Genomic DNA, 27605 nt, shown 5'->3' with positions numbered 1-27605 from the left:
GAGTGCTCCTAAGTTCAATCCCCAATACTCTCGCCCCAAAAAAGACATTAACAAAAGTTTAAAGCAGTACTTCCCAAAGTATGAAACACATATTATGAAAAGATCCTCCATCTACATGGTTGAATCAGATGGGGTTATCTATTCCTTTTTCAGTTCTCTTTCAACCCTTTTAATTAAGGAAAACAGCATTAGGTGGTATTTGTTATATCTAACATTTCTGTAATGTTACTCTCCTTTATTCCCTGTATTCAAACTATAAAGAATTTAATAAATTCTGGTATCTAGAAAGAATTTAACAAATTTCTACTTCAAAAGCAATTTGATTAGGATTGGGGTTGTGGCTCAGCAGTATAGCACTCGCCTAGCACATGCAAGGCTCTGGGTTCAATCCTCAGCATCACATAAAAATAAATAAATAAATAAAGGTATCGTATCCAACTACAATTAAAAAAAGATTTTTTTTTAAAAAAGTCATTTAATGGGCTGGGGTTGTGGCTCAGGGGTAGAGTGCTCGCCTAGCAAGCATGAAGCACTGTCAATCCTCAGTACCATGTAAAAAATAAATATATTTTTTAAAAAAAGCAATTAAAAAAAAAAATCAGTTGACTGTCAAGGGTGCTGACTCTGTAAGCATTACACCATAGAAGGCCAGACCATAAATGTGATTGCACTGGAAGGTTTCAGACACCAATAAAGTTATTACCATCCAGCACCACTAGAGACCTTAATTTTTCCATTTATACCTGTCACTTCAACCTGTCATTTCAACTTTGTGGGAAGGCCCTAAGAATTGAAAAAATCCTTAAGCCTTTAAAATAAAGAATATTTTCTGTCAATTTAGTTCATATATTTCTTTCTGCTATTACATAGCTTTAGGAGTCTTTTCAAATGCTTATTATTAACACAGACTGAGCTTAACAAACGTTAGGCAAATTTTTTTAAAAAATTGATTAAAAAAAAAAAAAACTAGTTAAGGATTACAAGAATATGTAAGACTTAGAAGTAATCCAGTTTGGAATGAATATGTAGACAGAAAATGTTAAACCCAAAATGGGAACAAGATGTATTACCTTTACAACTGAAAACTTCAATACTCTGTAAAACAAAGATTTACAATTTCTAAGACTAAAGATGGAAAAAACATAATTCTTAAACACAGAATATGTCAAAACTAAATTTAGCTGCTTCCAAGGGGGGAAATGACAAAAAATTCCCATTGCAATCCAAATGAACTCATTAAAAGCAAGACTTGTTAAAGAAGGAAAATACTCTGGCCCTCCTAAAGCTACTTTATTTTTACTTTTAATAGCACTAACTCTTAGTCACCTAACATATTGAAGGGTGTGAGGAGGATGATGTGGGAGTAGAAAATTTTTTAAGAATTTCCACTTGGGGGGCTGGGGATGTGGCTCAAGCGGTAGCGCGCTCGCCTGGCATGTGTGCGGCCCGGGTTCGATCCTCAGCACCACATACCAACAAAGATGTTGTGTCCGCCGAGAACTAAAATAAATAAATAAATAAATATTTTAAAAAAAAAAAAAGAATTTCCACTTGGCTTCTCACTAGTGTGGCTTTGGAATCTGAATATGGATGTATCAGATGCCCTCAGATTTTTATAACTCAAAAATAAAGATGCCTTGAAAAAAAAAAAAAAAAAAAAGTATCTTGGAGGGACCTTAAACCTGTTCAGGTCCCTAGGCATTATTTAAATACTAAATATAGAGCTTTTTTTAAGTGCATGATTATGTAGCTAACGACTGGTGGGGTTTTTAAAAATTCTAGTTTAAGGCCACTGCCCTCAGAAGCTTACAATATATTTGAAGTCAAAACATACACAGCTTTGCGCAGTGGCAGTATCGTAGCCAATGAGGTTTATCCGAGGCGCGATTATTGCTAATTGAAAACATACACAAAGTAAGAATTAAAAGATTTTCCTAAAGGGAACAGATTAGAATGCCAAATATTAGAAAAGGGTTATGATTAAAGATGTTCAAGTGAAACTCCACTGAAAAAGGAGACATGATAAGACTAACAAAAAAAAAAAAAAAAAAAGCTTTGAAAGGAAATATGTTAAATAGATTCTATAAAATAGCTGGAGAGGAAAAAAGAAATCAAGAAACTATACTTGGATGGCACTCTCAGTTGCTCCCTCCATGATTCTGTTATCTAATGGGTATCTCTGCACATTCCTCTTTCCAGCTGACATAACTAGAACTACAGGATTTAATTATTTTTGAGGCAAATTGGGAGTAAATGGTTTAAAAAAAACAATAATTACAACTTTAGAATATCTTAAAAAGATATTGAGCTTACTCTAATGTATCTCAACATTCTTTAGGTTGTATCTATATGGGTCTTAAAAACCAGGTCCCATGAAAATCTAACAAACGGTATTTTTCTGAAAATGGAGCTTAGGTATTTCACACAGTTTCAATTCCTAAGTGTCACAAAACATCCTGGGTCCTTGGAGATCGCTCTATACCAGCAGATGTGATCCCAAAATCTGGTCCACTCCTCCTTTTGTCCATAGAAAACAAAAAAGTAAAATAACTTCTCAAGGTCATAAGGTAAACAACATAAATAAAAACGTGGAAATAAATTTTATGGACCTTCCTTGGTATTGACTAACTGAAAAATTTTCAAGAATATGCAGTCCTAAACACCTTTTTTTAAAACAAGCAAATCCAGAAGGTTTCATCAACTCAACTCATGTATTTTTTTAAACCCTGAAAATTCAATTTAATCAAATATACACTTCTGACATTCAAGAGTTTGTAATTCGCATAGGTTCCATTGATATTTTGTATTTTATTTAAAATTTAGTAAACGTCATGTTTCACTAGTTTTTAAACATAAATTTATTCTGGATAATTTCACCTACAGTGGAACATTAACTGGCATGTCATCTAAATATTTCCTATAAGAACACCTGTCAATGACTGTCAAAAACAAGCCATAGGGAAAATAAATGAGTATGTAAGAAAACTTAAATTTTTACAATTACATGGGAGATTACCGGGCAAAAGCGAAAATGAGAAATTACAAACGAGATAAAGAAAATCGAGGGGCAGAAAGGACACAGGAAAAAAATAATAGAAATGGCAGGAAGAAGGCCTCTGAGAATGAAGGGAGCACCGCTAAACGCGAAGGCTAGAAATCACTTACTCGAGCTGGCCAATGAGGATAACCTTTCATCTTGGCGAAGATGAGGTCTCCAGGTTTGAAATCGCGAGTCATGTCTCGGGAGCGAGGCCGGGGGTCCCAAAACCAAGAGGAGATGCGGCGGTGCGCGCGGCAGAGAGATGCGGGAGCGCGGATGAGCCCAGGCTCCCTCGCCGGCGGGGGGAGGATGCCTCTGGGTGTCCCGACGGGCCTGCGAGGGACAGCAGGGAGGTCGGTTAAAGCGAAGAAACCCGAAGGGAGGGGCCGCAGAGGGAGGGGGAGGGGCAGGGACAGCAAGGGTGGGGATGGGAGAGTAAGAGGAGGGCCGCCTCCCGCTCCTCCAGGAGAGCGCGGCCTCCGCAGCTACCCCTCCAGGCTGGAACAGGTCCCTAGCCTAAAAGACGCCACCACCTGAGGCGGGGATGCTGCCCTACCACAGATTCCCTCCTCCCGCCCCATCTTTTCCAGGGCTTTTTCCACGGGCTCAAGCCCCCCAAAGGGAGGCGGATACAGTGACGAGAAAGATGGATTAAGGCGGACATTTCCCTTCCATCCACGCACAACCTCCGCCAAAACCTGCTCCCCGACGGTCGCAGCCCCTGGTCGCCCCTCCGCCGGGCCGCGTCCACTTCCCCGCTACAGCCAACAGAGAGGCCAACGAGGGTGGGGGGCGGGGCGAGTGACCGCCGCCCGCTCACCTGCGGGGTCCGTGGGCGCTGAGGCTGCGGTGGCGGGCCGGCCGCCTCCGCCCGCCGTCCACGCAAGCCACCTGCGCCACCAGCTGCCGCAGAGGCGTCTCAACGGCTAAGAATCGCAACCGCCGCCACTACTGCCGCCGCCGTCGCTGCGCCGCTCCCGCGCGGCTCCCGCTCGGCGCCCGCTAGCACTGGGGCGGGACCAAGTGCTCGCTGAGGTAGGGGGGATAGTATAGCACCCCCACAAAGTCTGTGACTCCAGAGCGGATGTTTTGAAGACCCTAGATCCTCATGTTACCTTTTCACTAATAATTGTATTCAGCAGAAAAGAGAAACAGATAAGAAAGAACGAAGAAGTGAGGGAAAATAGCTGGAGTGGCTGTGGTTCTCCCCTGTGGTTTGTGGAATGGTCGGGCCTGGCCCGCCCCTGCTGGCTGCTCTGCGTGTGTGTATTTGTATGTGTACTGTATGTAAAAGGCGGGGAGGGAGGAAGCGATTGTTGTGTATCGGGTTTAGGGGCGGATATCAGGGCCCATCGCACTTGGATGCGTATTAGGGAGAAACAGGCAGCCTGTTTTTGCATCGTTTCCCAGGGCGGGGAGGCTTTAATTCTTTCTTGGGCGATTTGCATCATACAAAAAAGAGGAGCTGTACAAAAACCCATAGATAAAATTGGAGCACCAAGCGGTTGCAGGGTATGCAGCTTGTAGGCCATGCACCTCGCTGAATGAACCTTACTGTCTGCTTTTCCTTGAGATTGTAATATGAGAAAGTCTCATTCATTTATTTTACATTTAAATCACCAAGAACTATTAAGAAAAATGCAGTCCCAACAAATGCAAAATGCGAAGGTTAAAAAACAATGACAGGAAAGCATAAGCTTGTTAGATAGGATGTGGGTTTGGGCCCAGACTAAATTTTACCTGCTTCTGAATTTTATTTCCCCAGTAGAATGGTACTGGTAGGTGGTACAGTGAGTGTTACCAAATTTCAAAATACTTTTCAAGGGATTTTAAATATTACCTTATTTTTGATCCTTTAGCTTATGCATGTCATGATATATTGGTAATAATATGCCCAGCATTTGATGTGATCTGATAATTTAATATTTTTACTCTTACCAGAGCTGTCACCAGTATTGTCTTATTGTGTTCTTTACCATTAATTCAGGTTTACAATAAATATGTAGTGAATAAGGCGTTTTGAGCATTAATAAAATTAATCTTAAATTTTGTTTCATCCTTCATTGAACCCCCTCAAAAGTACCTACTGTGTATTAAGCCCACTTTGGTGTTGTGATATAGCTATGAGCAAGCACATTTACTTCCTATTTTAAAAGGGATGAAAATATATTTTAAAAGAATATTAAAATATGTAATTATTGATACTGATACATAGCTAGTACTGCTTTAAATAAAGTATTCAACTGGCAATAAATTAGAAAAAGCTTTAATGAATATACAAAAACAGCATGCCTTTTCAAAAGGAATGAATTTACATTCCCAAAGTAAAATGACCTGCAAGGACTTTCAAAAAACTAAGTTGTAGCTTAAGGTTTGCAGAGGGTTCCATGCAGAGCAAAAAGGGAATTGGCAAGGGAGAGGAAATTGTTGGTGATATGGCTTCAACTTTCTCATCCTGAATTTGACTTTGTTGACTACTTTGGAGCTATCATTGGTTGTAGAGCAAGAAAAGAATAAAAATTATTCTTTAAAAAATTTTTTCTTACTCTTTTAAGGTAGATGAAAGTAGAAAGAGGTTTGTGAAACTACTAAATGATCCATTTCTGTGCAGGATTGGAGACTATGAAGGTGGCAAGGAAGGGCACAAAATTGCATAAAAAAATAATCATCAGTTGGTGGCAAATCATGCATAGGAAAGGGGCAGAAAATTGTACTGAAGAAAAGTCCAAGAAACTGAATTATCGAATCCAAAGCATCCCTCAGAAATCATTTTTTATGCAACTCCTTTGTTCTCAACACTGTAATTGTAAAGGCCTTCCAACTCCAAGTGTGGTCAGGGCCCAGCGCATGGGCTTCACCAGGAAGCCTATTAGAAATTCACCCCCTCCCCAGACCTATTGAATTGTTTTCTGCAGTTTAACCAGATCCCCAGGTGATTGTTATATATATTCAAGTTTGACAAACTGTTATGGCCAATCCTACTATAGATTTAAGAGCTTAAAATCATGTGGGAAAGACAGATATATAATAAAATGTAATTGATGCTAAACTTTTTAATTAGTGACCAAAACTTAAGAGGCGCCAGCTAGTAAAGAAGGTGTGATTACTGTCAATGGGGAGGTCCTCAGAAAATAAAAAAATAGAGGGAAAATGGAAAAGCATTGATATGTTAGTGTGAACAAACTTCAATACTTAGCCCTTGCTGTCCATAAATTTTGACAATTTCAATTTGTGACAGCCTGCAGACAACAGATGTTACCTTGTAAACAGCAAATCAGAGCAAAACAGGTGGATGTTTCAGCCTCCAGAGAACAAAAGCCCAGGATCCCTGGGAGCAGGAATTCTGAATCTGAGGGGGGAAATGGAGGGGAGGGGATGGAGAAGAGGAAAGGCTGAGCACAACACTGCTACTTGGAGAGCTTTCTCCCCAGCCATGCCTCACGCACCTATCCACAGGAAAAATAATACAATTTCCAAAACTAAATCAAGGGAAATCTTAATGTATTGAGGCAGAAGCTTGACTTACATTCTGTCATGTAACCTGGGTTACCATTCCCATTTTCCAAATGAATAAAACAGGCTCACAGAAGTCAAACAACTTGCCCAAGGTCACTCAGGGAGTGTAGCAGCCAAGACAACCTTCCAGCCCTTCAGTTCTCAAGGCCACTCCTTTTTGTGATCCCAAAGGGCCTCTAGGTGGGGCAGGGAAGCAGCAAGTCTGCAGGCAGAATGGCTTATAATTAGAAAAAGATGCTGAAGTAAAAGCAATCCAGTACTTTTATTCCAGCTTCAGATTTCCTAATCATCTCCCTCAACCCCACCCCATTCCCCAGCTTGACCCACCACCAGCTCATTCTGTTTAACTCCTCCTGGACCTAAAGGACTCAATCCAAAAACTCCATCTGGAAAGATTCTGACATCATCTTCCAGTGGCATCATTTTTGCAATATTTCCTACTAGTCTTTAGACTACTTAGAAGTAGATTCTATCTTATTCATCAGAGCATGCATTTTTCAGGTACTCAGTTTTTAAAAATAAATATTTATTGAATGAATGAAAGGAAGGGGCACCACATGATAAACCCTGACAAAGCCCTAAAACCTTTGAGAAATCCTGTTTGGGCTGGAGTTGGAGCTCAGTGGTACAGTGCTTGCCTAGCACACGTGAGACAATAGGTGTTCATGAGACACTGGGTTTGATCCAGCACCACATAAAATAAATAAGTAGGGGCTGGGGTTATAGCTCAGTGGTAGAGCGCTTGCCTCGAGCATGTGAGGCACTGGGTTCAATCCTCAGCACCTCATAAAAATAAATAAAGTTATTGTGTCCATCTTTAAAAAAATCTTTAAAAATAAATAAATAAGGGACTGGGTTTGTGGATTAGCGGTAGAGCACTAGCCTCACATGTGCAAGGGCCTGCATTCGATCTTCAGCACCATATAAAAATAAATAAATAAAAATAAAGGTATTGTGTCCAACTACAACTAAAAATCAAATATTAAAAAAAATAAGTAAAGGTATTGTGTCCGTCTACAACTAAAAAATTTTCATAAATAAAAAAAATACTTGGTATTTATTTTTGTTTTGACTTTATGTGTTTTTCTGTATTTAAAGACTGACCCTTTAAAAGCACTGACTTTCTTCACTAAAAATACATTCATTTGAATGGAAATCTTTATAAATGAGATTCAATGTTTATTATAAAAAATTTAGCAATAATAACCACTTGGTTCATATCTCTTATCTAATTCCCCACCTTAATACACAGAATTAGCAACACACCTTACACTTAATAGCATTTACAGGAATTATTGATCTGTTTATTTTCTTATGTGTGATGTTTTAAGTCTCATGATAAGGAACCAGTGAGAAGTTAGCAAGAACACAGGAAAAGTCAAGAGCAATAATCAAAGAATGAGTTCAGTCAGGGATGTCATTAATTCACCCAAAGCCTTCCTCCCCATGAAAATCAAGAAACATTGGAGTTTTAGCCTCAGGTGGAGAGAAACCAAGATGTATTAGCTGGTGAAACAATGACTAGACATACAGCTAAGCAGGTTTACCAATGGATAGAAAAGAGTTGTTTTCAGACACATAGAATAAGAAAAGTCTGAATGAATCTGGACTCACTGTGAAGCCAGATTTAAAGTTAGGTAGTCAGTGTAGTTAGATAAATCCGGGTCTAATACCGAGTGAAATCTAAGATGGAGGCCATGCTGGCAATGATTCCGGGAAACGCAGGACAACTCATGGAATGTTAATGAAGTCCTGAAAAGGCCCTAGGCCAAAGTCCACCTCCAAGAAATGTCAATGAACAGCCCCCAGCAAAAAAGGTGCTGACTCAGAAGTCCTTCCTGACCAGATTACTTCTTTGGCCCACCTGTGTCCCACCCCTTGGTCCTTCCCACCTACATTCCATCACTGAAAGAACTATAAAAAGGGGAGACAACATCCCTTCCACGGATTCCACCTCTTGGGTCCCCTTCTTCCTCCGGGAGAAGTCTTTTCTGCTGTCCTTTAATAAACTTCTAATTTCTACTCTGACCTTGCCTCGGCGTGCTTCTTTGGTGTTATTCTTCAACATTGGGGAAGCAAGAACTCGTCACCGGTCAACAGCGGTAACAACTGGATAGGTCAGAAAGCAATTGGGCAAAGGCAGGAATTGACAGGTGAACTATGAATGTATATTGTAAATCTGCCTAGACTGTGTGCTGTTCCAGTGGAATTTTTTTTATTGTTTTTCTACTGGGGATTGAATCAAGTGGTACTTTACCACTAAGCCATATCCCTAGTACGACATCTCCAGTCCTTTAATTTATTTTTATTTATAATTTTTTGCAGTATTGGGAAGGGAACCCAGGACATCATGCATGCTAGGGAGAACTCTACCATTGAGTTACATCCCCAGCTCTAATTCTTTGAAACAGAGTCTCTTTAAGTTGTTGAGGGTCTCTCTAAATTGCTGAGGCTGGCCTCCAACTTGTGATCCTCCTGTCTCAGCCTCACATGTCACTGGGATTATGGGTCATCATTCCTCGTCTCAGACTTTTGGTTTGCTTCTTTCTTAAATCTCCATGTGCAGTGTCAGTTAAGGCTTGTACTATCCCATATGTCCATGTACCACCTCTTTTTTACTCTTCTACCTTTTTTTGTGTGTGTCTTTTCTCCTTCTTCACCTCTTCTTTATTCTACAGTCTTCGTCCTTTTCCTGTATATTCTCACTTCCTGCATTTGGCCAGATGATGTCTTTTATTATCTGTGTTCCTTTAATTCTTGTAGGCCAGCTTTCTCAGCTGTTTTCTGAGAACAATAGCATAACTTGGGAAAGTAAAAAAGCATAAATTGGGGAAAGGGGAGTTCAAACAGGCAAGCTAGAGAAATGCTGTCAAAGTTACACAGATTTTTTTTTCTTTCCTTTATTTGGTATTGAATCCAGGGGCACCAAACCACTGAGCCACATCTCCAGCCTTTTTTATTTTTTATTTTGAGGCAGGGTCTCATTAAGTTACTCAGAGCTTCACTAAATTGCTGAAGCTGGCTTCGAACTTGCTATCCTCTTGCTTCAGCCTCCCAAATAACTGGGATTACAGGAGTGCACCACCATACCCAGCTCTTTTTTCACTTTTTATTTTTAAATAATTATAGATTTGCAGGAAGTTGCAAAAATAATACAGAATGGTGCTATGTACCCTTCACGGATTTCTCCCAACAATTAAATTTTACATAACTAGAGAACAATGATAAAGCCAGAAAATTGACCATGGTATATTGTGTAAATATTTTTCTCTGCCATCTTATCATATGTATAGATTCCTGCAACCACTATGGCAGTCAAGATCCAGAACTATTCCATCAGAGTATACAGGAAAAGTTATCATCTTCTAACTCCTAATTCCTAACCCTTTCAATCACAAGTCATTTCTCTATCCCTATACTGTTGTTGTTTGAGAATATTATATATATGGTATGTCATAAGGTATATAAACCTTGGAGATGGCTTTTTTCACTTCTCTTGATGATGCTCTTGAAATTCATCCAAGTTTTTTGTTTTTTTGTTTTTGTTTTTTGGTATCAATAGTTCTTAGCTTTTTATTTCTGAATAGGATTTCATAGTATGTGTGTACAAAATTGTTAAACCACTTACCTATTGAAAGACACCGCAGTTGTTTCCAGATTTTTGCTATTACAAGTAAAGCTTCTGTGAACATTTGGGTAGAGTTGTATAAAGGTACGTTTTCACACCTCTAGGATAAATGCCCAGGAGTGCAATTAGTTGCATACTTATTTTGTTGCTGCTGGGTTTGTTTGTTTGTTTGTTTTTAAACAAGCACTCTACTGACTAAGCTATATTCTCAGCACTGATTTGTAATCTTTTTTAAATATTTTATTTACATTTTAGTTTTCGGCAGACACAACATCTTTGCTTGTATGTGGTGCTGAGGATGGAACCCGGGCCACACCCATGCCAGGCCAGCACGATACCGCTTGAGCCACATTTTTTTTTTTTTTTTTTTAGTTGTTTGTTTTTTGAGACAGGGTCTCACCATATTGTCCAGGCTAGTCTCAAATCCTATTTTACTTGATCTTTATGCTTCTTTGGTCTCCTTGCTTAGTTTGCCAGGTGCAAATTACCACTGAGCTATTTACCCCCAACCCCCACTAGTTGTTATGTTATTGTTGTTGTCGTTGTTGTTTTAAGAAACTTCCAAACACTCAAGCCTATAATCTCAGCTTTGCTGAGACAGGAAGACCACAGGTTTGAGACTACCATGGGCATTTTAGCAAGTCCCTGTCTCAAAATTAAAAAAAAAAAAAAAAGAAGAAGAAGAAGAAGAGCTGGGGATGTAGCTCAGTGGTAGAGGGGCACCTAGCTTCAATTCCCAGTTCCATCAAAAACTTTAAAAACGGGCTGGGGATGTGGCTCAAGCGGTAGCGCGCTCGCCTGGCATGCATGTGGCCCGGGTTGGATCCTCAACACCACATACAAACAAAGATGTTGTGTCCGCCGATAACTAAAAAATAAATATTAAAAAAAAAATTCTCTCTTTCTCTCTCTCCCTCTCTTTGAAAAAAAATTATTTTAAAAGCTGGAAAACAATTTTCTAGAGTGGCTGTAACATTCTCCCTTTTACAATTCACCACAATGAATGAGAAACATTTCTTCTCATCTTCACCATCATTATTAGCATTTTTTTTTTTTTACTATTCTAATAGGGCTGGTCTTAATTTGCATTTCCTGAATGGCCCTGTATATCCTTCTGATGAAATGCCTCTTCATATTTTTTGCCCATTTTCTAATTAGATTGGTTTCTTTNAGGGATTGAACTCAGGGGTACTCGACCACTGAGCCACATTCCCAGCCCTATTTTATATTTTATTTAGAGACAGGCTCTCAATAAGTTGCTAAGCTCCTGGTGAACTGCTTTTTTACCCCTGTCAAAAATTGAAAATACTAGCCGGGTACAGTGGCACACACCTGTAATCCCAGAGGCTCAGGAGGCTGAAACAGGAGGATCTCAAGTTCAAAGCCAGCCTCAGTAATGGTAAGGCACTAAAGCAATTTAGTGACATATAAAATAGGGCTGGGGATGTGGCTCTGTGGTTGAGTACCCCTGAGTTCAATTCCCGGTACCAAAATAAATAGATAAATAATACTGGTGTGGGATTATTTCTCTGTTCTGTTCCAGTGAACAGTGGGTCTCTCCAAATCATAATCTTGATTACTAACATACTCTTACAGAGTCTTAATTATGCAAGCTATAAATAAATCATAAAAGTGGATAGAGTGATTCCTCCCACTTTATTCTCATTTAAAAAAAATGTTCTGAATATTCTTGTTCATTTGCTTTTTCCTGTAAATTTTAGAATAAACTTGTCTTTATCTATTAAAAACAACAATAAAAGCCTTGTTGGGTTTTTTGGGGGAAAGGGGTACTGGGGATTGAATCCAGAGCCTTGAGCATGTTACACAAGTGCCCTGCCACTTAGTCACAACACAGCTCCTAGTTCCAATTTTGATAGAAATGAGACCTCCATCAATTTGAGGAAAATTAAAATCTTTACTAGGCTGTGAAATCTTTCTATTAATTTAGTTTTCTTTTATTTATTTGATTAGTATTTTGTAGTTTTCAGCCTTTAAGTCCCATACATGTTTTATAACTAAATATTTCAGTTTTTGGAGTGATTATAGTTTTAATTTCAGTGTTCATATATAGTATATAGATATACAGTTGATTTTTGTCTGTTTTATATCTTGAGGCCCTGCTGAACTTGTATGTTTTAGAGGGTATTTTTTTTCTCTTTCTTTCTCTTGTTTTCTTTCTGTTCAGTGTATAGAAATTTAGTATTGCTATGTCTTCTTGATATATGGATCCTTTTGTCATTACATGATGTTTTGTTCTGTCTCTGGTGTTTTTCTTCCTTTGAATCTACTCTATGTTAATGTTAATATTTATGTTAACATAGCTACTTAAGCATTTGTGTGATAAGACTTTTCCAATTATTTACTTTTAAATGACCGTTTTGAAGTACATTTCTCACATGATGTGGTGGTGCCAGCCTGTACTCCCAGCACCTGGGGAGGCTGAGGCAGGAGGATCACAAGTTCAAAGCCAGCATCATCAATTTAGTGAGGCCCTTAACAACTTAGTAAGACCCTGTCTCAAAATAAAAAATAAAAAAAGGGCTGAGGATGTAGTTCAGTGGTTAAACACCTCTGGGCTTAATCCCTAGCACCAAAATAATAATAATAATAATAATAATAATAATAATAATAATAATAATAATAATAAATAAGTAAAAATGAACTATATTTCTAATACGTAGCCGGGTCATATTTTTTTAATCATTTTCTATTCTATCTCTGTCTTTGAATTGGTATATTTAGACTAATTGTACTTAATGTAACTCTTGATATGTAGGACTTAATTCTGGAATTTTTTGTTGTCTGTTTGTTCCCTTTTGGGGGGTAGGTACCAGAGATTGAGCCACATCCCCACCTCTATTTTGTATTTTATTTAGAAACAGGGTCTCAGTTGCTTAGCACCTTGCTTTTGCTGAGGCTGGCTTTGAACCCTGAGATCCTCCTGTCTCAGCCTCCCAAGCCACTGGCCTGCAGGACCGTGCCCAGCTCACTTTGTTTTTGTTTACTTTATTTACTTTTTTCCTGACATTTTTTTTATTTACATTCCTGCAGTTTGTTTGAACTTTCATTAGAGTTTATTAGAATTTTGGTTTATCCATAGTGGGTTTTTTTTTAATGTATTTCTTTGTATAGTTTTTAGGTTTTGGGGGGGTTTTGTTTTTGTGGTTGCCTCTCTTTCAGTCTCTTTGTCATCCTTCCTCAGAGTTGTCTGACACTGCACCTGTGAGGGGAGTGCCACCTTGTGACTGTTAGGTGGAGATGGAAGTCCAGGTTCCCTACTTGGTCCCCTCCCTGAGTGGTGGGGATGACAGGGCATAACTTGTTGCCTTGTTTCTCTTAAGTAGGGATGGGAATTTGGCCTCTCCAATGGGCCTCTGCTGACACCATGGCTAGGAGGAGAGAGGCACATCTCATTACCTCTGCCCATCTGGCTTCACTGACTCAGCTGGGGATGTTACTATTTGGCAAGATAAAAAAGTCCTGACTCCATACTGAGCCCACCTTGATACCTCCACACCAGAAAAGGAAAGTTGCTTTGTTACAGCCAAGTGAGAGCTTCAACCATAAAACCTAATTTATTAAACTCAAGAAAAGAAGTAAACTATATTATATTTATACTATTTCCGTTATCTTTCTGTCATCCCAACATTCCACATTTCCTTTTTTTTTTGTTTTGTTTTGTTTGTCTTTCTTTCTTTCTTTCTTTCTTTTTTCTTTTAGTTATAGATGGGCACAATACCTTTATTTATCTTTTATGTGGTGCTAAGGATCAAACCCAGTGCCTTCCATATGCTAGGCAAGCTCTCTACCACTGAGCCACAACCCCAGCCCCTGTTTCCTTCTTTTAACATGGTGGTAGGTTCCATTTTGTTTGGTTAGAGTAGGGCCACAATAGTCAATTTTTTTTTTTTTTTTTTTTTTGTCTTATTAGACTGTCCCTTTCCTGGAGAAGGCTTTCCTGGAGATGACTTCTCCTCTCCTCTCCTCCTCCTCCTCCTCCTTCTCCCCCTCCTCCTCTTTCTCCTCCTCCTCCTCCTTCTCCTCCTCCTGCTCTTCTTCTTGACAGGGTCCTGCTATTGCTATGTTGCCCAGGCTGGTCTCCAATGCTGGGGCTCAAGTGATCCTCCCACTTCAGTCTTCAGACTGTCTGGGACTACAGGAATGTGCCACCATGTGTTACTTTCTGAAGATCTCTTCTGTTAATGCCTGTTGATATTTCCAGTTGCTGGCTGCTCCAGCACCCAGTCCAAGACATCTGAGGCAAATAGGAAACCCAGCACGGAACTCAATGTTGTGCCATTCCTTGGACCCCAAAATCTGTCTTTACTCCACCTTCCAGAGAATTCTTATATTTGTTTTATTTATAATGTACAATGGACCTATTTTTTTTCCTTTTGTCACCAAGCTTCTGGGGGGTAAAATAGTTTACATTCAGTGCCTCCACTTTATTATTAACTTTTTAGTTTGATTGTTTGTTTGTGGGGTTTTTTGTTTGTTTGTTTGTTTGTTTTCAGTGCTAGGGATTGCACCCAGGGCCTCATGCATGCCAGACAAGTACCCTACCACTGAGCCACATCCCCAGGCCCATTATTCATATCTTAACCTTTATGTCCAAGGAATTTATTTATTTATTTCAGTACTGGGAATTAAAAGGTACTTTACCACTGAGCTATATTCCCAGCGCTTTTTTGCTTTTTAAATTTTGAGACAGGGTTTCGCTAAGTTGCGGAGTCTGACCTCAAACTTGAGATCCTCCTGCCCCAACCTCCCCAATCTGTGGAATTACAGGCATGGGCCACCTTCCCCAGCCAATGAATTTAACTCTGTGAGGGTGGGCACTCTGTTTTGTTTATGACTATATCTCAATACCTTTATTTTTACTTTTTAGATGGTGCTGAGGATTGAACCCAGTGCCTCACATGTGCCAGGCGAGTGCTCTACCACTAAGCCACACCCTCAGCCCTATGACTATATCTCAAAGTTAAAATACCTAACACATAAAAGGTGTTTGGTAAATATTTCCTATCACTACATCATCCTGTAAACTTTCTTTTCTCTACAAACTCATCCTAGTATTAGAAATTCATTATCTCATGCAGAAATTAAGATAATGGTTTTGCATTTTTTTTCTTCTCTTTTTGCAGTGCTAAGGTTTGAACCTAGAATCTCTTGAATGCTAGGGAGGTGATCTACACCCCCAACCCAGGTACTGGTTTTGATTTATGCTTTTCTCTCTTTGATTTATGCCTTTCCCCATACCATTATCTTCTGAGATGTCTCTCAGCTGCCGAGTACTACTTCTCCTCCCCCTCCTCCTCCAACAGATGGGTGGAGCCCATTTGTTGATTCCAGCAATTTGAGAGAATTTTTTTTTTTTTTGTACCTGGGATTGAACTAGGGGCACTCAATCACTGAGCCACATCCCCAGCCCTTTTTATATTTTATTTAGAGACAGAGTCTCACCGAGTTGTTTAGGGACTTGCTAAATTGCTGAGACTGACTTTGAACTTGCCATTCTCCTGCCTTAGCCTTTGGAGCTGCTGGGATTACAAGCATGCACCACTGTGCCCAGCAATTTGAGAGGCCAAGGCAGGGGGATAACAAGTTCAAGGCCAACCTCAGCAATTCTGTGAGACCCTCAGTAATGTAGTGAAACTCTGTCTCAAAATAAAAAAATAAAAAGACTAGGGACATAACTCACTGGTAAAATATCCCTGGATTTAATCTCCAGTACCAAAAGAAAGAAAGAAGTGTCCTTCAATTGCTTTCTGCTTATCAATTTTCTTTTCTTCTCTTATAAAGGTCCAAACCTGGGCCAGGCATAATGGCACATGCTTGTAATCCCAGCGGCTCAGGAAGCTAAGACAAGAGGATTGAGAGTTCAAAGCCAGCCTCAGCAACAGTGAGGCACAAAGCAAGTCAGTGAGACCCTGCCTTTAAATAAAATACAAAATAGGGCTGTGGATGTGTCTCAGTGGTCAAGTGCCCCTGAGTTCAATCCCTGGTACCCCCCCCCCGCAAAAAAATAAAAAGGTCCAAACCTGGTCATACCTCTTATGTGTCTCTCTCTTTTTTTAAACTTGTCATCCTTTCTAAAACCATATACTCCCTGCTTTCATAATATCACTTTAAAATTAACATATTGTCTTAGTTAAAAATGCCTTCTGGGAAGCTGAGGAGAGAAGATCTTTGAGCCCAGGAGTCCAAGGCCAGCATAGGCAGTGTATAGTGAGATCCTGTTTCAAAAACTTTGAAATGTTGCTTTCAGCTGTAATTAATAGAAAATCCTGCTATAGTGGCTTGTGCAAAAGAAATAATGGGGCTGGGGGTGGTAAAGCAGAAGCTTAGCATACTGAGGCCCTGGGTTCATTTCCCAGCCCCTCAAAAGTGGGGGGACTGGACAGATGATGACATTGCAGCTGGATAACTTGAAAGCCAGTATCTCTTCAATTCACTTGATCTTTTCCTCCTACAGGCTGGTATACTCATGGATAGAAGGTGACTGCTCATCTGGGAGCTACATATGAATTTAGGAAAGAAGAAGGGGCACAGGATGAAGGGATAGGCTTACCAAGTCCATCTCTTTTTATTCAAAAACCAAAGGTTCCCAAAGCCTCTCCCAGGAAACTTCTTATTAAGACCCATTGGACAGAATTCCATTACATAGTCACTTCTATTTGCAATGTGCAAGTGGGAAAGGGGTCATGAAAGGAATATCTATGCATAAATACCTGCATAACCAATGTGGGTAAATCTTTTTTCTCCCTAACTAGATTGGAAGATCTTTGAGATCAGAGATCCAATCACAATGAATCATTTCATGCTTCACATTAAACAATTATAAGGGTTCTCCTCTTCACATATTAACTTAAAACCAAAAATAATTATTTGAGAATGATTCAATGAGCTCAGTTTCTTCTGAAAATAGTAACTTTTTCGGTTAGAGAAGCTAAACCATTAGGAGTTACAGGATTAGGTTTTTTCTTTTTTCCTTTTCTTTCTTTTTTACACAGGAAGTAAACATAGCACAATCATGGGAAGAGGTGTAGAAGTTAAATATCCAAGAGGCATGCTAAAAGATTAGAGATGCAGTAATTAACAAGTCAGTCTGAGAAGCCAGGCATGTCCTGCTGCCAAAATAGGACTAAAGAGAAGGTTTACAGCAAGATCTGTAGGAAGCTGTTCAGCTGCTACCTCTGTGAGCAGCTGCCAAGCATCTGGTGTTGGACCTGGGACCATTGGGGATCACCAGGGTCAGAAGTTGGGAATGAGCCAGATGTGAATCCAAGGAGATCAAGGATAAACTAGAATCTGCTGGTCCTCTCTATCTGTATCTACATCTAACCACAGTGACTTTCAGAGGGCAATGAATGCTACTTCATGTCTACCTTTCAAATCTCACTCCAACTCATCTTTTGAACAGATCTAACTTGGAATCCTGCAGAGAAGGAAGTTTTGGAGATGTTTTCCAGATTAATCAAGTTGACACAGAACAAACCACTGCACTAAATTAACTGTATAAATGGAAGCTGGAACCCTGATCACTAGGAAATTAAAGTAGTACCACCTGGAGGGCTGGGATTAAAATTTAGTCCACTTCTTCTGTTCCTTTTGATTCTTTGTTTTACTATTTTGTTTTTGTGGTGCTGGGGATTGAACCCAGGGCCTCTATCACTGAGCTGCATCCCCAACCCTATAGCCTGATTTATAAGTTGTCCTCATTAATCTCACTGTGGAAACTAGTTTTTCTCTGCTTTGGTACCTACCTTCTAGAGAGAAATAGGAGTTCCTTCTTTGGATTTAGGCTATAACATGCTGCCAAGCAATCTTGACTTTATCTTTTATCTGTGTGTGTGTGTGTGTGTGTGTGTACTTGTTTCTTATATTTCTGTTTTCCTTCCTTTCATTTCTCTATTGTGAGTGCAATTATTATATGTTCTTTATTATATTCATCTTGTTCTTTCCTGCCTAAACTTGTTTATAAATGACTACTTCTAACTAGTAATTTATGATTGGGTGGTGTAGTTTTCCCATTTTCATTTTAACTAATCAATATATATTCAACTCCAGATTATTTATTGAGCATCTAAGATATTATCCTTACCCTTCATAGGAGCTCAAAGTACATAGCATCTACAAACAAGAGAGAAAGTAAAAAGTACCAACATAGGGCAAAATTAACAACTCTTTAAGTTTATAGAAGAGAACTGAATTCTCCCTCCTATGAACCCTATATATACCTTTCTTAATCAGGAAGCATTGTATAAGATTTCCAAATTTTAATATTGTCTTAGTACTTATATTACAAATTAACTATACACAACAGAATTAGTTTTGTAGTACACAGGATTTGGGCAATATTTTATTTTTTTAATATATTTTTAGTTGTTGATGGACCTTTATTTTATTCATTTATTTATATGCAGTGCTGAGAATCGAACATGCTAGCACATGCTAGGCAAGTGCTCTACCACTGAGCCACAACGCCAGACCCATGGGCAATATTTTATAAACAGTATTAAAGAAAGGAGCAGTGGTGCATGCCTCTAATCCCAGTGACTTGGGAGGCTGAGGCAGGAGGATGGAAAGTTTGAGGCCAGGCTCAGCAACTTAGTGAGACCTTGTCTCAAAATAAAAATATAAAAAGGGGGGCTGGGGCTGTAGCTTAATGGTAGAGCACTTGCCTAGCATTTGTGAGGCACTCACTGGGTTTGATCCTCAGTATCACATAAAAATAAATGAATAAAATAAAGGTATTGTGAAAAAATTCTAAAAAAAGAAAAAAATTTATATGGCTGAGTATGTAGTTCAGTGGTAGAGCACTTGCCTAGCATGTGTGGGGCCCTGGGGTCAGTCCCCAGAACCACAAAATAAAACATACACAGTACTGAAAAAACTATATAGATATATTTTTAAAGGAAGATAAAAGTAATAATTTTGAAACACTTAAAGATAGAAGAAAATACTGACTATGAAAATATAAATCCAGAATTGAGGAAAGTAATCTGTAAATTTATCTCCACTGATTTGATTTGCAAATTATTGATTTGTTTTGTAGTGTTTCAGTGACATGGGCTTCTGAGATTCAGAATTATTTCATGTTGCATGAATTCATTCAAGCTTATTTTTCTCATCATAAAATTTGTAATTTAACAGTGTGAGTAAGCAATACACTGGTAGTATTTTAGAGCATTTTCTTCATAGTCAACATCATCACTGATAAACATCAACACAGTTTTTTGAGGATTTTCAGAATTATAGAATTTGATTTTCTTAAATGCAGTTATACATTTCCCCTTTGTATAAGATGGAATACCATAAACTATTTAATTTCTCCCTAGTATATATGGATAGAAAGAGGAAATATAGGCCAGGCACAGTGTAATCCCAGTGACAGGATAGGATGAGGCTGGAGGTTCACAATATGGAGGCCACCCTCATCAATTTAGTGAGATTCTATATCAAATTAAAAAAAAAAAAAAGGCTGGAGATGTAGCTCAGTGGTAATAGAGCACCCTGAGTTTACTCCCCCTACCACAAAAAAGGGGGGGGGGCGGGCAGGTGAGGAGGATATGCCCATGCTCATTATGAAATTCAAGTGGGAATTTCCACATACACATAGTGCAATAGTCAGATAACTGCAGGGCTGACGAAATGGTCATAAATGTTGTACAGCTGTGGAGCTGAGAAACTATTATGTGTTTATCTACTGACTGTTTTAGTCAGTTTTTTGCTGTTGTGACTAAAGGACCCAACCAGAACAATTGTAGAGGAGGAAAGGTTTATTTGAGGGCTCATGGTTCAGTCTTAGTCCATAGAAGGCCAGCTGCATTCCTCAGGACTCAGGTGAGGCTGAACATCATGGCGGAGACGATGGAGAAGGGAAGCAGCTCGCATCATGGTGATCAGGAAGTCAAGAGAGAGGCTCTTCTCACCAGATACAAATATATACCCAAAGCCACGCCCCAATTCCTACCTCCTGCAGCCACACGGCCACCACTTCAGTTACCACTCAGGTAATCCCTATCAGGGGATTAAATCACTGATTGGGTTAGGACTCTCACAACCCAATCATTTCTCATCTGAACATTCTTTCATTGTTTCCCACGTGAGCTTTTGGGGGACACCTCACATCCAAACCATAACACTTAGCTTTTAGGTAAGGTGAAAGTTAAGTTGTACAGTTAGTTCTGAAGATACAAAACCTAGTTTCTCATTTGGACTAGTTTCTTCAATCTAGTTTAAATTGGTTAAGCCTCTCAAATTCAATTTAGTATCTTTTTCCCACTTCTACTTCTTGCCTACTGGTTAGAGTAGAAGTAGAAGTGAAAGGAAAAGAGTTATGTCAGATGTTTGCTTTTTTTATTTACTATCAGTGTGGTACCATAAATTTTGATGAATTTTTTTTTTTTTTTTTGATTTCAGGGTGCTTTACAAAATCTTGGGTAGCTACATTAAAAAACACTTTCTAAAATTGTGGCAAATATGTATAATATAAAATTTACAGTTTTATTCATACTTTTTTTTGGGGGGGGTACTGGAAATTGAACTCAGGGACACTCAGCCACTAAGCCACATCCCCAGCCACATCCCCACAGGGTCTCACTGAGTTGTTTAGTGCCTCGCCATTGCTGAGGCTGGCTTTGAACTTGTGATTCTCCTCTTTCAGCCTCCCAAGCCACTGGAATTACAGGCATGTGCCACCAATCCCTGTGTTTTATTCATTCTTACTATATGTATAGTTCAGTGGCATTCAATGCATTCACATTGTTGTGTAATCATCAATATTCTCCATTTCCAGAACTTTCCATCATCCTAAAACATTTCTTCTTACAACTTACTAGTATGAGAGTAGGGTCACTAGAATGGAAAAGAAATTAGGAAAAATAGTATATTCTCCATTATTCCTATTTCTGATGAAAAGGGTGAGCAGGATTCTATATATGCAAATGGATATAACAGATAAAATAAATGTGTTTATATAAACATAATAAATAAATTATATTATATATTAAGAAAAAGAAAGAATGAGCAGGAGAGTCTTGACCTTAGTCAACAGTCTCCTATCAACACCCTAAAGGACATGTGTGTAGAGAGCAGCCCAGAGAATATACAACAATCCTTGCTATGGTGTCGTGGCTTTAATCCCTGTGTGTAACCTTTGGGTCTGTTGCATTTAGTTGAGCCTCATGTGATTTGTATTTAGTTGAGCCTCATGCATTTTACAAAAAAATCTCTTGCTGAGTATGGTGGTGCAAGCCTATATCTCAGTGCCTTGGGAAGTTAAGCAGAAGGATCGCAAGTTTGAGACCAGCCTCAGCAACTTAGTGAGGCCCTAAATGACTTAGGGAGACCCTGTCTCAAAATAAAATAAATAAATAAATAAATAAGTCTGGGGATGTAGTTCAGTGGTTAAGTACCACTGGGTTCAATCCCCAGTGTGGGGGAAAAATAAAAATAAAAAAAAATCTCTGTAGCAAGGTGACAAAAACATTCACTGGAGAAAAGATAACCTATTCAATAAATGGTGCTGGGAAAATTGGAAATTCACATGTAACAAAATGAAATTAAACCCGTATCTCTTACCCTGTACAAAACTCAGCTCAAGTGGATCAAAGACTTACTAGACCAGAGACCCTGTGCCTAATAAAAGAAAAAGTATACCCAAATCTTCACCATGTTGGCTTAGGATCCAATTTCTTTAACAATACTCCTAAAGTACAAGAAGTAAAATCAAGAATCAATAATGTGATGGAATCAAACTTAAAAGCTCCTTCTCAGCAAAGGAAATAATCAGTAACAGAGCCTACAGAATGGGAGAAAACTTCACCACATGCACCTCAGAGCATTAATTTCCAGGATATATAAAGAACTCAAAAATCTTAACACCAAAAAACAAAAACAACCCAATCAATAAATGGGCTAAGGAGCTAAACAGACACTTCTTAGAATATAATATACAATTGATCAACAAATATATGAAAAAATGTCAACATCTCTAGTAATTAAAGAAATGCAAATCAAAAGTACTCTAAGATTTCATCTCACTCCAGTCAGAATGGCAGTTATCAAGAATACAAACAATAATAAGCGTTGGTGAGGATGTGGGGAGGGAAAGGTACACTCATACATTGCTTGTGGGGCTGCAAATTGGTGCAACCATTCTGGAAAGCAGTATGGAGATTCCATAGAAAACTTGGAATGGAATCACTATTTGCCCCAGCTATCCCACTCCTCAGTCTCTACCCAAAGGACTTAAAATCAGCATACTATAAAATCAGCCACATCAATGTTCATAGCAGCTCAATTCACAATAGCTAAACTGTGGAAGCAACCTAGATGCCCTTCAGTAGATGAATGGATAAAGAAACTGTGGTATATATACACAATGAATTATTACTCAGCATTAAAAGGGAATAAAATTACGGTATTTGCAGGTAAATGGATGGAGTTGGAGAATATCATGCTAAGCGAAGTAAGCCAATCCCAAAAAACTAAAGATTAAATGTTCTCTCTGATAAGTGGATGCTGATCCATAACGGGGAGGGGGGAGGCATGGGAAAAATGGAGGAACTTTGAATGGGCAAAGGCGGGGGAGGATAGGGAGGGTGTGTGGGGACAGGAAAGAGGGTGGAATGAGATGGACTTCATTACTCTAGGTACATGTATGATTGACTGTACATATGATGTGACACTACATTGTGTACAACCATAGAAATGTAAAGTTGTGCTGCAATTGTGTACAATGAATCAAAATGCATTCTGCTGTCATATATACCTAATTAAAATAAATAAATTTTTAAAAAAGGAAAAAAAAAAGCAAAGTACCCATTGGATGTATTACTCAGCCAGCATCAAAGTGTGAAAACAGAGTATTGCCAATCAAGGCATCTCACTTGAACTTCAGTGTGCAGAGTTTGCATTGAGGTTTCATTATATAGACAGGATTGATTCAATCATTACCCATGTGGTTGATTCAATCTCCAGCCTCTTCTCCTTAGAGGTCAGGTTGAGAACACATGACTCATGACTCACAGCTCCAATGCTCTAATTACACAGTTGGTCTTCCAGGCATGGCCAGCTCTCGTCTGAATCACATTACTATCAGAAACTATCAGTTGCATTTGAGGCACCACTGTAAATAACAAACATTCTTATCACTTAGAAAATTGTAAGGTTTACAGATAGGCTCCCAGGAAGAGGGGACAAAGTTCAGTCAAATTTTTTATTACAAAGTCTCTGAGGATTGTCTCTTTGAAGGAAAACATGTAGAGGATTTTGTATTTCTAGCTATCTGACCTGCTGTGTTATTCTCTAAAAATTTACTTAGTGAATGAATCCAATTACCCAGGAAACCATTGATTTATTACAAAGAATTAATAAAAGGGAAATGCAAGCACCCAATGGAGTAAGATTGCAAAAAACATTAATAAGGATAGGGACCTTATAGATAATCTGAATTAATTCTAACTTGAAAGCAACCAAGAGGAAAGAAAATGGCTGGAGCCAAGCATTGTGGTGCACTCTTGTAATCCCAGTGACTTGGGAGTCTGAAGTGGGAAGATTGCAAGTTTGAGGCAAGCCTGGGTGACTAAGTGAGACCATATCTCAAAATATAAATAAATAAAAATGGCTGGGGGATGTAGCTAGGTGGTAAAGTACCTTAGGATTCATTTCCTAGTTAAAAAAAAAAAAAGCTTGTACAAAAATATGCTGATTAAAGCACGACAGTCCATGATTTCAATCATCTACATCTTGTTTCCTGAAGCTATTCACTTCGTGCAGTCATCTTCTCAATCTGCATGTCATAGGTGGAAAATGTCTCCTCCTGATCTTGTGGTTTCTAGTTAGTAGAGTTTTCCAGTAATTCAGGGATGACTAAGTTACCTTCACTTGAGAAAAACAATTCTAAACACTAACACCTTAGAGTTTTACTGTAATGTTACTGTTGACCAAACTAATATGGTCTTCTTCTTCTTTTTTTTTTTTAAATCAGGCTCAAGAGCTATTTTTCTCTAAGTCTTCTCTTTTAAGATGAAAAATTTGGGGTTGGGGTTGTGGCTCACCTAGCACGTGCGAGGCCCTGAGTTTGATCTTTAGCACTACATGGAAGTACATAAAATAAAGGTATTGTGTCCAATTACAACTAAAAAATAAATATATTTTTTTAAAAAGATGAAAAATTTTAGAACACTATCAGAATAAAAGATAGGAGAACTCTTTCCCGAGGTGTAACAAAAAATTAATATATAAGAATGTGGTCACTGGGGCTGGGGATGTGGCTCAAGTAGTAGCATGCTCGCCTGGCATGCCTGCGGCCCGGGTTCGATCCTCAGCACCACATACAAACAAAGATGTTGTGTCCACCGAAAACTAAAAAATAAATATTAAAAAATTCTCTCTCTCTCTCTCTCTTAAAAAAAAAAAAAAAAGAATGTGGTCAGTCAAACACTAACATGTAAGGATGTAATACATCTGAAAAGGAACGAGAGACTCCAACATTCTATGATTTGCACAAGAGAGTGTATTACAATGATCACTGATTGACAATGGCATTGCAATTTAACTTAGAAATAAAATATTTTTTAAGATAGTTATTGTACTAGTCTTTATACATGAACAAAAGTATATTTTTAAGATAAGTCATTCAGGGATCACTCAGGAAACAAACTACATCATTTTTTTTTTTTTTTAATATTTGTCTTCAATGGTGAAGACACTGGTTAGAAAATTCTATTGAACTGTGTGGTTCACCCATGCTAGAATGAAGAAGCAACCTGGGTTAGTCTGTAGAAATGGCCAGGATGTATAGGTGGGCTGGACCTGGTCTAAAGTAGCCTACAGGGGCCTGGGGATGTGGCTCAAGCGGTAGCGCGCTCGCCTGTCATGCGTGCGGCCCGGGTTCGATCCTCAGCACCACATACAAACAAAGATGTTGTGTCCGCCGAGAACTAAATAAATAAATAAATATTAAAAATTAAAAAAAAAATAAAGTAGCCTACAGGAGAGGGAGAACAGTTGGAGCCTCTGTATTGGGTTACGGAGTTAAAGAACAAAAATAGAGAGCTGGAGCCTTCAAGAAGTGTCTCCCTGGGGCTGGGATTGTGTCTTAGCAGTAGAACGATGGCCTAGCACGTTTAAGGCCCTGGGTTCGAGTTTCAGCACCACATAAAAATAAATAAAATAAAAATATTGTGTCCAACTACTTCCTGCATCTGTGCCAAGCAGTGTCACTGTAGTGCCCTCTGCTGATGAACCATAATGTTTCATCTGCTGGCAAATAAATAAATAAATAAGAAAGTATTATCTATCAGGGCAAAAAGGGATAGCTTTGCAACAGAGCGATATTATTAAATTAATAGCTGTCATATAAGAAGTGTGCAGTCATCAAAAAATGTTAATGATTTGGGCTGGGTTTGTGGCTCAGTGATAGAACACTTACCTAGCATGTGTGAGGCACTGGGTTCGATCCTCAGCACCACATAAAATGAAATGAAGTTATAGTGCTCACCTATAACTAAAAAATAAATATTTTAAAAAAGCTAATGATTTTATTATTTATTAATAATTTATTCTAATTTGTTATACACGATGGCAGAGTGCAATTCATTTCATATTATACATATAGAGTACAATTTTTCAAGTTGCTGATTGTACAGAAAGTATTTTCACACCATTCATGTCTTCATACATGTGCTTAGGGTAATGATGTCTAATTCATTCCACCACCATTCCTACACCCTCACCCCCTCTCTTCCCCTCCCTCCTCTTTGCCCCATCTAAAGTTTCTCCATTCCTTCCAAGCTCCCCCTCCATAGCCATTATGACTCAGCATCCTCATGTCAAAGAAAACATTCGGCCTTTGGTTTTTTGGAATTGCTAACTTCACTTAGCATTATATTCTCCAACTCCATCCATTTACCTGCAAATGCCATGATTTTATTCTCTTTTAATGCTGAATAATATTTTATTGTGTATATATACCAAAGTTTCCCTATTCATTCATCTACTGAAAGGCATCTGGGTTGGTTCCACAATTTAGCTGTTGTGAATTGTGCTGCTATAAACATTGATATGGCTGTGTGCCTGTAGTAGGCTATTTTTAAGTCCTCTGGGTATAAGCTGAGGAGTGGAATAGCTGGGTCAAATGGTGGTTTCATTCCAAGTTTTCCAAAGAATCTCTATATTGCTTTTCAGATTGACTGCACCAATTTGCAGTCCCACCAGCAATGTATGAATATGCCTTTCCCTCCACATCCTTGCCAACACTTATTGTTGTTTGTATTGTTGATAGCTGCCATTCTGACTGGAATGAGATGAAATCTTAGAGTAGTTTTTGATTTGCATTTCTCTAACTGCTAGAAATGTTGAACATTTTTTTTTTAAATTTATTTTTTAGTTGTAGTTGTGTTACTGCTGTTGACCGGTGATGAGTCTTTGCTTCCCCAATGTTGAAGTATAGCACCAGAGAAGCACGCCGAGGCAAGGTCAGAGTGGAAAGTAGAAGTTTATTAAAAGACAGAAGAAAAGACTTCTCTTGGAGGAAGAAGGGGACCCAAGAGATGGAATCCGTGGAAGTGTGGTTGTTTCCCCTTTTTATAGTTGTTTCAGTGATGGCATGTAGGTGGGAAGGCCCGAGGGGTGGGACACATGTGGGCTAAAGAAGTAATCTGGTCAGGAAGGACTTCTGAGTCAGCATCTTCAAGTTTGCTGGGGGCTGTTCATTAACACTTCTTTGGGATGGGCTCTGGCCTTGGGCTCTTCCGGGACTTCATTAACATTCCAAGAGTTGTTCAACTTTTCCCGGAATTCATTCTCAACATGGCCTCCATTTCAGATCTCACTCGATATTGGACCCGATTTACCTCTACACTGACTACCTAACTTTAAATCTGACTTCAGTTGGACACAATACCTTTATTTATTTATTTTTATGTGGTGCTGAGTCCAGGAAAAACCCCCAGCCGGAAATATCTCTCTCGGAAATCCCTCCTCCTGCACTTCCCCAACCAATGGGAACTCTCGGGGAATCCCCGGAAATCCCCACAAGAACTCCAAAATAGTGCGAGAACTCAAAAGTTGCGGCAGAGGCGGATAGTAATGCCTCGCCTGTCAATCAATACTGTTGGCAAAATGCCAGGGGCCATACAGACTCGGCCGTGGCTCTCAGCAGCTGAGGATTGAACCCAGGGCCTCACACACACTAGACAAGCACTCTACCACTGAGTCACAACCCCAGCCTGAGATGTTGAACATTTTTTTATATGTTTGTTGATTGATTATATATCCTCTTCTGAGAAGTGTCTGTTCAGTTCCTTGGCCCATTTATTGATTGGGTTATTTGGTTTTTTTATGTTAAGGTTTTTGAGTGCTGTTAGAGTCTGTAAACAAGTCAAAATAACACCTGGCATTTTGCCAGGG

The 27605-nt window shown here is 38.9% G+C and overlaps 1 protein-coding gene and 1 pseudogene across 6 annotated transcripts in view; one reads left to right on the top strand and one right to left on the bottom strand.

Moving 5' to 3' along the window:
* Psip1 (PC4 and SFRS1 interacting protein 1) overlaps positions 1-4048 on the bottom strand; it is a 47903-nt gene extending 43855 nt beyond the window's left edge. For 3 of the 6 annotated variants that reach the window (XM_015502581.2, XM_015502580.2, XM_015502579.2), the window contains exons 1-2: positions 3861-4048; positions 3166-3373 (exon numbers count right to left, since the gene is read on the bottom strand). In XM_015502581.2, the coding sequence (XP_015358067.1) occupies positions 3166-3237 (72 nt within the window). In that variant the 5' untranslated portion in view covers positions 3238-3373; positions 3861-4048. The remainder of the gene's footprint in view (positions 1-3165; positions 3374-3860) is intronic. The other 3 variants (XM_048783931.1, XM_048783930.1, XM_015502582.2) reach the window with 1 other exon arrangement.
* Positions 1837-1943, top strand: LOC125610834 (annotated as a pseudogene).
* Positions 4049-27605: the final 23557 nt, after the last annotated feature.

Source organism: Marmota marmota, unplaced genomic scaffold (assembly GCF_001458135.2).
Source record: "Marmota marmota marmota unplaced genomic scaffold, marMar, whole genome shotgun sequence".
NCBI classification, from domain to species: Eukaryota; Metazoa; Chordata; class Mammalia; order Rodentia; family Sciuridae; genus Marmota; species Marmota marmota.
This window is presented reverse-complemented; position numbering and strand designations above follow the sequence as displayed.